Consider the following 12,032-nt stretch of genomic DNA (forward strand, 5'->3'; position numbering starts at 1 on the left):
CTTAAATACTCTTCTATTGTCCTGTATAATGGTTTATGTTCTGTGTCCATTAAAAATATAAATTATAGACTCCCAAGCCGGTGAAATTGATGTCAAATACTGAATTTCACACATACTGAAATCAACTTCTTTAACTGGTGCACTATAATGTTAAGTTGATTTTTTTTTCCCTCCAACTACCTTATCTAAGAAAGGAAGTCCAATTTAAATTGATTTATTTTCTTAATCTGGTTTTCTTCTGTTTTCTCGGGCCACAATGCCATACTCGTGTAAAAATATTTTAAGTGCATATTTCAGCCATAACTTAAATTGGGACATAAATAATTAGGAACTACACTTTGGTGATTTTTTCCAGTTCCACTTTTTTCATCCTTAACATAAACGGTATCGCAAGTTTGATTTAAAAGAAAACAAAAAATTAATGATTAGGTGCATAATGTTAACGTTTGTGGACATATCTATGGTCTATTGTGATGTTGATGGTGCAAGTATTTGGTGGCTTGTTAAAATAATTCTAAATTATATGGTATTTAATATCCTTAAAAAATAAGAGCTCATACAGCAAAGTGTTCTTTGAAAAGAAGAGCTTTACAAATTGCAAAGCTGCTCAAAGTGGTGTCAAAAAATGGTCCTGACATTCAGACAGAAAACATGAGCTTTCCTATTAAACATCTGTTAAGAGGACATAAGTCTTTTTTGCTCTCTATAGTCTCTCAACTGGAACAAGTCAGATCACAAACAACTTTTCATTAATCTTTTTTGACCTTTACACGGAGAAGTTATTTTATGAGTCAAGATTTAGTGACTGGCACAGTTATTGAATGATCAAGGTCTGCCGGGTTTAATCACACCCAAAGTCGTCCACATTCTTTTATTTCCCACCTTCCATTCTGGCTACACACAAAAACTATTTCTATCTACACAGGTAAAAATGATCCAGGTACCATAATTTCCTGACTTAAAACCATACACCTTTCCTTCTCAAGTTCAATAATTTAATTTAATTTACTCATTAAATTCAGACACAGTAAAAACAATCGGATCCAGGCAAGGTAAAATATAACCAGTCTCAGGTCTTCAAATTCCTTGTTGTACTTTTTCTTTCTCTTGAGACAGGTTCTTTACCTACAGGTCCTTTATCATTATGGAAAAATTAATCACATTACTGCGGAGAGAACAATAGGGAAGTGGCACCGCCTCCTCCCTTCACTGTCACCATGTCAGCAACGTTGCAAAATCACGTGGTAATTTATTTCACTCGATTCCTGTAAGGAGCCCTTCTCCGTTATAATAGCATGCTAGTAACTATCGCTGAACTACATTGTAATTATAATAATATTTTATGGCTGTATGGTGCTTTTCATAGTATAAAAATACTACTTTGAATTATATCTTGTACAAAGCCTTTTACAAATAAGAAATAGTTAACCCTTTCTCAAGAACCCTGTGGGAAATAGGTTGTAACAAATAATAAAGCCACCATTTCTGTTTTATTATCTTTTTCTACTAGTAGGAAGAGAAATTATAATGCTATATCTTATATTAACTCCTAGACTCCAGTGACTTCTCATTTGGAAGAGACAGGCTACTAAAGATGAGGGGAGAAATCTTCCATTTTCATCTTATAAGGTTCTGGGTGGGTGTTTTTTTTGTTGTTGTTTTTTGTCAAAAGAATTACATACCTTGGGCAGAAAACGTGATTTACCCCTTTCTGAAACCGATTGCACCTTTAAACGTCTGGTTTAGCAAAAGACAATGTAGCGATGCTTGTCAAACTTGTCAAGAACATCAGCAACATCTGCTGGGCACCTGAACACAGACTACTGGGCCCCACCCTGGGAGCATCGGAGAGGGGGCCTGAGAACCTGCATTTCTAACCTGGCCTCAGGTGATGAGATGCTGCTTCCATGCAAACCACACCTTGAGACCCACTGCGCTATAAAAACAGAATTCCCGAGCAACAGGGAGTAATGATATCTTTATCAGGACATCTTACCCATTCCAGATCACTTTTTGATACTGTATAATTAATTTCCAAGAAGGAGAAACATTTTTCTTCCCTTTAAAATACAGTAAAGCCCTACATTAGTTGATTCACTCTTACTATGTAAATATATCTCATTACTGTGTTTATTTTGTATTAGATAGACCCTGACACTTCCAGAAAGAAGACATACTCACCAAGGTGAACAGCACCTGGCCTTCTAAACAGCCTCGGGTCTAGTGAGTCCTTATAATGAGCAATGCAGACACATTTATCTTTCCTCATGCATCCTTTTGTTCTTAAAGACCCGCTTTACTGCCTGCTTCTAGAACCAATCATGTCTACAGCTCTTGAAATTACCTTGTGTGCGTACAGGATCTGACATGGGGCTCGGGTCACTGAGACCTTGGGGGTTGATGGCTCTGACCATGAACAAGTAGATGGTATTGGGCCGCAGTCCTCTCACTGTGTAGAGGGTGGTCTTTACATGGTTTGCCACCGTCTGCCAGCTATTGCTCACTGATTGGCTGAAACACGAACAGACACTTCAGTTAAGGCCCAGTCGTAAAGGCACTGGAAATGGAGTTGGGTATCAATGACAGAGGTTAATGGCCGAAAATTACACACACACAAGCACACAAAACGCTTGGAGTGTTCAGCCCGATAAATGAAACATTTGGATGATTTCAGTTTATTCCACAACAAAGCCGAGCCCACCTAACGAAAGTGCCATGCACAACACAACTAAACTCAGCCCCGGAGATGTGACAGCCCTTTGCTAATGCATAGCAGCCCACTAAATGAATACCTGTAAAGGGAACAGAGGCCAAGAGCACAACATCAAGTTTATACAATAAATATGGTCCTCGTAAATGTGTATATATATACCTTGAAAAGAATTAACCTGTAGAAAGAATAAATGGACTACAGAGTAAATTATGCCAACACATTTTCCTGTTACAAGGTGTGTTTTCTTTGGGTCATTTCCACATGCAATATTATAATAAAGCCTTCTAAAACTACATATCTGTAAAAGAAGAAAGGAAGCATGGAATGAGCATTTTCCCTTGGTCACGTTTTTCATAAAATCATACATTACACAGTTCTGTGATTGCCCATCTTGGAATGGCCAACTATCTCTGAATCCCTTACAGCAGCCACAGACGGCATGCCCGCCTAGGGCACTCTCTCTAAGATCAAATGTTCCTTCTATTCAAAGTGAAGAGAACATGCAATTTTCGGGGCCTCTCATTTATTTTTCAGAAGACCTTATGCATCAAAGTGTGAAAATTCAAGGAAAATTATATTTTGAAATTTGAAAGTTATGTATCCATCGTTACCTTAAATGGATTAGGAGAGCCTAAAACGAGAGCATTTTTAAGCATTTCTCCTAATGCTTGGAAAGGAGAGCGGCTATCGCTATCTTTATAATGGCAAATACAAGCACATTGGAACTGAATACGAAACTACATTTTCCTATTTGTATAAGTATTTCATCAAATTCTCCCAGGACAGTTTTATAAAGACATTTGCTAGCTGATAGTATATCCTTAAATTGATGACAATTAATTCAAATAACAATTGGACATTTCTTTTCAGCAACCAGGGGTGCATAAAATCAATTTTTTAATTGTAACTTTTCGATTTTTCTCTTAAGTATACCCAATAGATGTATTCAAACATTTAGCATAAAAACATTGGGATTACTTTAAATTCTGCTCTAATTATTTAGGAAGCGAAGTTCCGGTGTTCTGTCCCTCAATAAACATTGAGTAACTTATTTCATTTAAGCGTTTTAATTAATGCCTGGTTAAATAATTTTCTGCCTGGTTCTAATGCTAAATTCTTATCTTGCATCCTTATGATGGTCAAGGTAAAGAGAACAGCTAAGTGATTATGTCCTGAATTAGGTCCCTATAAACTTAGGCAGGGACAAGACATACTTAACCTTATAGTTAAATTATAAATAAATTAAAAACACTGCAGTCTATTCTTGAATAAGGTCAGATTTAAAGGCAAATTCTTAAAATGTTCTGATTGAACCTGTCCTTAAAACACAACAGCAGGACAGCTCACGTGAGATTTTAGGACATAGGAGCTAAAGCAAAACCCAAGGGAGAGAACAGGAACCGTCCCATACCTGAACGCCTCAATGATATACGAACTTGCCGGGAGGGCTCCAGGGGTACCTGGTTGCCAGGACAAGGTGACACTGTTCTTAGTAACATCAGTGACCTGCGGTTTGGATGGTGGTCCTGGCAGGTCACTTAAATCATAATTTTTACTGATTGTTGCTCCGGATTCTATAGAGGACAAACAGAAACAGCTTCATTCCTGAACGCACGCGCTGAGACAATGCTTAAAAGAAAAACAGTCCATTAAAGAAGCTGACCCAGACAGGGAGCGATTTATCCGCAGGAACAAAAGTATGTCCCTATTTGCTTCTCCTAAATGTTTACTTTCACACATGATCGCTAGAGTTGCTTTCTCTTTAGATTGAGAAAATAAAGTAACAAAGTTGTCAAGGGAAAATGTATCGAATCCCTTACACGCAAGGCTGTGGGCCAAGTGGTGCAGGCATTGAAAAGTGGCATAAGACTGAATATTTACTTTTAATGAATTTAACACATTGATGTCTTCTTAACTTGGTATTCAATAATGAGGTAATCGCGGACATGGACTCAAGATTTCTTCTGTTAAAATAATAGCAGAGAATTCACCTGTCACATCCAGCACAGCGCTCCAGGAAGTCTCCCCGCTCGAACTTGTGGCCACACACGTGTAAGTGCCAGTGTCAGACATCTAGCGTGCAAGGAAGGGAGACCAGTAAAGTGTTTTAAATACTTTGTTGAAAGTATCAAAAAGTTAAAAATACTAACTCTTTCCCTTTAAAGAAATCAGTGTTCAGCTATAAAGTGTAGCCGTGTAACAATGAATGGAATATTATATCATTAAAGAAACAAACAATTCACGCCTATAGAAAAATTGAAACTTAGAGCTAAAAGAGAACATAGAAATAATCTAACACGTGACTCTTTTTATAGGTTTACATAAAAGTTGCGATTTTATCGATATCAGTTAAAATCGTTTTGCTATTTATTTATTCCAAAACGCTTTTAGGAATACTTGATAATATCAAAAGTTCTGTTTTACAAATGTAAAAGGCAGGCTACTCCGTGACTGTGCCGTGACAAAAGCCTCAAGGTCAATAAAACGTGTAACTCACAAGCCCTCTGGGCTCACACTGCAAACGCTCACTGGCCTCAGTTTAGGGCCAAAGGGAGAGTGAGCCTGGGGAGGGGACCTTACGACCACGCAGAGCAAGGCAAGTCAGACGTGGAATTAACACTCTGTGATGCGCATGAGTCTAATTGTGGATGAAATACGGGCGTTCACAGAATATAATCTCTGCTGGGTTCAAAATGTAAGTGTATCGATGACTGAACAGTCCACAATTGATTCTCAAGTAAATCTTTAGTGCGTGGATGTTACTGCCGCCCCACCATTTTAATTGATTTTAAATGCCATTATGTATTTTAACCTAAGTTTCAAATGGCCCTGGAACGTCCTTTTTTGCCATATTATCTCCATTATGCGGAGTGAGGATGGGGGATAGCCTTTGTGGAAAGCGCGATCCTTTCAAATGTGGCTGTGCACGCATTACAGTCATTAGACATCTTTTCATTTAAGAAGCATCACTCACAAACTAAATATAATGAGCTGAGGTTGGATTTTAATGGGATGTTCATTTGAATATGGTCTCTGAAAGAGGGAAGAATTTGCATTTTATTATAGCTGTTGAACTAAAATGTAGCACTTGCTCTCACGTGCAAACGCCAAAAGGAGGGTAGGCAGGTAATGCTTCCTAACGGAGCTCCTTGTCATCGCGTGGAGCTACAAGGCTGACATTAGCTGTGGTAGGTATGTTTTAATGAGGATTCGAATATTCTCCTTCTCAAAAGATACAGATTCAGCTACCAATTAGCTGAACTATAGGAACACAATGTTCATCACGCCTCCCCCCCTTGCATTAAGTACCGAAAAAGAAATAGTGAGACACAAAGGACTGTAACCTACAGGAAGTCTTTTGATACACGTGAAATACTGTAAAACAGGTTTTTATCTCCCTTTAAAGGCAGTCATGCTACAGAAAGAGAATCCTTTTTTTAGGGCTATCGAAACCCTAAATATCACTGCAAAAAGTCACTCCTATATCATCATCGCCATCCTCAGCACGTTTTTATTCCTTCCACTTTAAATAAGACCTTTTCTGATCACACGCTCTTCAGGCCTTTCCCAACCTTCTTTTATCCTTAAGCAAGTGCTTTAAACAGAGATTCATGTGCTGTCAGCCACCTCACCTACTGTTCTCCTGTCGTAGTTGGCTGCAGACAAGCCCCCTGGAGCCTGCATCTCAGACAGGCTCCTCAGGAGCCTGCCAGAGGGCTCCAAGTTTGTTTGACATCATCAAGCACCCACCTTTAATTGCTTCTTTCAAACATTACTGGGGATCCTGACTGTTCAAGCACAACCTCTAATTCAGCAGTACAGTGAAACTGCATTAACCCCCATGGCCCGAGTCTGCCGTTAGCCCAGAGAGAAGTTAAAATGTTTACTCAAGGAGAGTTGGGGTGAATTTTTTAATAACTCCCATTTTGTTTATAGAAGGTTAAGCATTATTTTACAATCAATAAAATGACAAGCTAAAATCTATATTAATTTATATTTTCTTTTAACTGAAATCAAAAGCATTTTTTTCTGCTTAGAGCAATTATTAATGTCTGTGTCTCCAAATTAAAATGAATTTAATATATTAAAGATTTGTGTTTCTGGGTGTGCATGCACACAATGTAAAAATAGAGTAGTTCCTTCTTCTGTGTATTTATCTCTATGATACAATGATGACCACAAGCTAAGCGTGTGATTGCAGATGCATTGGTACTGTAAGAGAACACTGTGCTCATTTTAAAAGAGAAAATTCAACATTGCTTTTTGAGTTTTTTGTGTTTTTTTCCCTTGATCTTGATTCCCAATTTCTCCCCAGAGACCAGATTCTACTAACTGTTCTTCCATGGAATCATTTTCAGTTAATTTTCTTTGTGCACTCTTACATCAACCATCTTAGTTCTGGCTCTCATTTCCAATCTTTCTATCGCTATAATATACACTCAAGCATTGGCATAGTGCTTGCTGCATGTAGGGAGATTCTCTATATTTTGTTGAACGTATTGAATAGAATATACTTTCAAAGGGCAGGTGGCCCTTATGACACATCCTCTTGGTAGTCCCAGCTTGTATAATCCCTCACCTGAGTGTGGGAGGCCTGTTGACTTATTTCTGGCCAACAGGATAGAGCAAGGGTGGCAGGATGTCATATTTGTGATTATGTTGCATAGGACTGCAAAGCCTCTCTTGCTAGGAGATTCTCTCTCTTCTTGACTTTGAGGGAGCAAGTCATATTGGGAATATCCATATGGCAAGAAACTAAAGGCAGCCTTCAGCCAACAGTAATCAAGAAGCTGAAGTCACTGGTCACAAGAAACTGAGTGCTGCTACAATCATGTTGTGGAATCAAATTTATCCCCAGTCAATCCTCAGATGAGACCACAACCCTGACACCTGATTGTAGACTTGTGGCCACTGAAGCAGAAGACCCAGTTAAGTCACGCCCAGGCTTCTAACCCATAGACACTGTGAGATAACAGATGTGCCTTTTTAAGCCTCTGTGTTTTTGCTGACTTGTTACATGGTAGTACACAGCTAATACAACACTCAGAAGCAGGTATTTGTTTTGACTGAGTTGATCCTGAAGCAGGTCTAACTTATTTAATTCGCAGGAATGTTCATCCACTATTAAAAGGCCAGCAAGGCTTGTTCTTGTCCACAGGTTTACATTTAAATTCCACTGCAACTTAACCTAAAATGTAAGATTTTCCATCAACCAGCTAAGCTTGCCTCCTGTGTATTCAGTCTGATCTCTTTATTGTTTCCGCACAACTGTCTGGTCAACCCAATTTATCCATATTTCCTTATAAACTATCTATGTTCATGAGAGTATATCAGAAGCATCTGTCACTTTGAGATTATTTTAATATTCTATTAGTATCATTAGCTTTATGTGTTTAAGATTTTTAGTTTCACTGATTATGTACATACAGGTTGGGATGAAGGCATAAAAAGTATCTAAGTCTGTTAAAAATTTGTGAGTAATATAAAGACAATGATATTCCTCTCATTTGAACTCGTCATTTGTAAAATAGGAACTAACGTGGCCCATAATAAGGTGTAGAGTGTTGTGCTGGGAAATAAGATTTCAAGTTCACAGCACAGTTTTCTCCGGGTCAGGACTTTTGTACAGGTGAGATACGAACAGGAGTCAGACATTACTTACCCGTAAGTTTTTAATCTGCAACGTCCCTTGCTCTTGTATGGTTGCTCTTGGGTCTCTACCCAGAAAAGTGAACCCCTCCTTCAACCAGCTAATTACAGGAAGAGGGTCTCCAGTTGCTTTACATTTCAGTAGCGCCGTGCCGTCCACTGCCAGCGTCTGGTTGGCTGGGCCTTGAAGAATTACGGGCGGGGGTCTATCTGTCAAAACTAAAGGGTAAAGGCGTTTTCAGAATATTTTAACTTCTATAAAATTCAGTAGTCTTGATGTTGAAAGTAAGGTCAAAGGCGCCAAATCGTACATGTTACTTATAACCTATTCTGCATATTCTATATCACTCAAATATCTATTATCTGTATAAACTATACTGAGGCCATATTATTATTTATACCTGAGTTTGAATTACTTATAATTAAGATGATGATGGCATAAAATTATAACATTTTAAAAAGGCTTAATGTTATTGAAAGGCCGAATCATATTAAAATGAAAATATGGAGAGGTTATTACAGTCATTTATAAAATGTCTATTTTGTCTCTCATGCGCAAATTTAAGAAAGCCTGTGGAGGAAATGTGAACAGAGTAAATTTTCACTTTTACTTTTATTATAAGTGTCTGTATAATACATAATTTCACCCTTTCTATCACCAGGTGCATACTGTATGTATATAGGCTATAGTATTTCTGTTGATATTAAAGTATTTGATTATAAATTATTTTTATCCAAAATTCTGATATTGAGTCTTTAAATTATAGTAATATAATATAAATGATATAATTTACTTAATCCTTACAATTAAGCAAAGATAAGTAATATAATTAGACTTTATTTATAGTATAACAAACATTGGGTTTTCAACAGTGTTTATATATATATAAATTCCTGTGTTTGTTGGATCCATTTTCTGTAATTTCATAAGTTTTATATCAGTGTGTTTTTTATTAAATTTTACCTTCCATGTCTTTAGAAGGATTTCATAATGATTTAGGAAACATATCCAAATGTATAGTATTATTTAAATGAGTAATGGAAATATGAAGTCAAATAAAGGCAAGCTTTTATCTAGAACTAATAAGAAGACCACTTCATAATAAAACTGACATATTTAGGTCCAGAGAAACTTTCTTAAATTTAAGAGAAAGTTCTATAAACTTCAGCAAGTTCTATAAACTTCAGCAAGTTCTATAAACTTTAGATAATTAACCAAAATTTTGGTTAATTATCTAAAACATACTTTTTATTTTATGCATATATACGATTTTCCTAATAACATTTTCTTTTCCCTAGGTTACTTCATTGTAAGGATATAATATATAATACATATAACATACAAAATATATGTTAATCAACTATTTTATCAGTAAGGCTTCTGGTCAATAGCATATTAATTAAGATTTTGGGGAGTCAAAAGTTATATGTGGATTTTCAACTGTGAAGGAGATCAGTGTCCTTAACCTACCTCCACATTATTCAAGGGCCAACTGTGTGTGTGTATGTATATAAAATAAAAAAATTTAATTAAAATTCTAAATATTTTAAAAAATTGTATCTGAATTTAAAAACAAACAAACAAGCGATCATAACTACAGAGAATATATTGGTGGTTGCCAGAGGCAAAGAGAGGTTGGGTGTGGGAGACAAGGGGGAGGGGAAATTTTTAAAAAATTTATAAAAAAGACATATCATTCTTGATGTTCACTGTGATCGTCCCGATGAGGTGTGTTTGTCAGGTTTCTCCACCATAAAGTTAGTTTTTCCCCTTTCTATATCTGTACCCTCAGGTAGAAATGTCTCTGAGCTATTCACACTTAAAGAGTGGGGAGTTATGCTCCACATCTTTGAGGTCAGAGTATTTACAAAAAAAAATTTTGGAAATCTTCTATTTGTCTCTTCTCCATTTCTTAATTTATTCAATCATATTTTCTATCAATATGGACTCATGTATATTTATTTTATATTTTTGAGTTGCAGTCCAATGCTACTTTGAACTATAATGACCACTGGGCACTCATTCATTTGGCTCCTGTGTTCCTTTGACATCCACCCCCAACACCCAACAATGTGTGGGTTCTTGTTTTTTTTTGTTTTTTCAAGTACTTCCTTACTTTCTGATGCTACAAGATGCCCCAGGCTTCTCTTCTATAATTCCTGACCCAACCCTAAAATCAGCCATTTCTTCAAAATACAGACACACAGTTGACCCTTAAACAATATGAACTATTTAGTTTTAGATAAAAAATTATAGATTCTACTTTTTGCTATGCAACTGTGAAGAGAAATAGTCTTTCTCAAGATCATGTTATATTACAATGTTCATAATAAAACATATTGTTTATCAACGCTCTAATCTTTTTTGTCTATAAGTTTCTATAAATGCCAGTATATGATTACTTCTCAATCTATATGCATCATCTCTATTACTATGGTTTACAGATCTGAGAAAAAGGCAATAAATTATGCAGACTTTTCAGAGTCTATCATGAGAAAGCAACCAACCTGAATTTAAAATCGGAGTTATTATAGAGGCCCCTTGCCTGGAAAGATGTAGTAGATTTCCAATAAAACTAAACGCACTACATAAAAATCTGCATTAAAATGTGTGTGCAGGTATATATGTATGTGTGTATCTATGTAGAAACCTTATAAAAATCTAAGAAAAACAATAAAATACTGTTCAAGTATTTTTTACCAAAAAAATAAAATTAGACCTATTATTTTACTGATTTCCTTGATCAAATTATTCATTTTAGAAGTAAATAAAATAATAGTCAGAGAATGTGAAAGTATAGTATTATACCAATTATGAAACATCTGGCAATAATTGTGCAAATAGATATCCAAATGAAAAGTTTCATAGACTTTATTTACTTCATGGGCTAAAACGGGAAGGGTGACTCACAAAACATTAAAATTTTTAAATTTAATGAGAAAAATGGGTCTGAAGAAGCAGAATAGAAACTATTTACTAAATTTTAAATAACTGTTTCAAATTAAATATCTATATAGAATTCAGGTAACTTCTTATAACCTGCTTTTATTTTCAGTCTTAAAATCATTAGATAGAGCCAAAAGGCATCTAGTTAGTTTCTTTCTCTCCTTTTTACTTCCCAAATGTGTAGCTCATCCTATTTTAAATGAATTTGATCAATAAAGTAATTAAAAATCTCCTGGCCAGAAGGAATTTTCAGTTCAATCATGTTATGAGTAAAAGATGACCACAGGTTTTCATGACATTAAGGTCAATGGTTAAATGAATATTTAGGATTTGCAGTGATCTGTGAACAACTCCACGGCTTTCTCTAACTATGCATTATAAATCTCCAATCACCATTCATATACGACCACAGTGTGATATTTCTTATCAATATAAGATATAAGTACATGCCTTCTCATCAGTCCTTTTAGAGTCTACTGGCTCTACTCATAGAATTTTCATTACAATGTTTTAATTTTCTTAAAGACAAAGAGTAGAATAAAAAAGACATGAAGAACAGTACCAATGAATTAATGAGGTTTTTTAGTGGGATATTTTGAAACTCAAGTATATGGAAGCATCTTAGCTGAATCTATTTCAGTAAAATTATCACTAGATAGCACCTTTCATTGCCATTAGCAATCTCATTTTATATGAACACTTGAGCTAAAAATATTTCTGAGA

The 12,032-nt window shown here is 35.8% G+C and overlaps 1 protein-coding gene across 12 annotated transcripts in view; it reads right to left on the minus strand.

Annotated features, from left to right (window-relative positions):
* The window catches only part of ROBO2 (roundabout guidance receptor 2), a 556,155-nt gene that overhangs the window by 82,323 nt on the left and 461,800 nt on the right, over positions 1-12,032 (minus strand). For all 12 annotated transcript variants that reach the window (XM_081138222.1, XM_081138229.1, XM_081138230.1 and 9 more), the window contains 4 exons: positions 8,376-8,581; positions 4,705-4,786; positions 4,125-4,287; positions 2,345-2,511 (listed from right to left, as the gene is read on the minus strand). In XM_081138222.1, coding sequence (XP_080994348.1) covers positions 2,345-2,511; positions 4,125-4,287; positions 4,705-4,786; positions 8,376-8,581 — 618 coding nt within the window. The remainder of the gene's footprint in view (positions 1-2,344; positions 2,512-4,124; positions 4,288-4,704; positions 4,787-8,375; positions 8,582-12,032) is intronic.

Source organism: Miniopterus schreibersii (assembly GCF_964146895.1).
Source record: "Miniopterus schreibersii genome assembly, chromosome: 5".
Taxonomy (NCBI): Eukaryota; Metazoa; Chordata; class Mammalia; order Chiroptera; family Miniopteridae; genus Miniopterus; species Miniopterus schreibersii.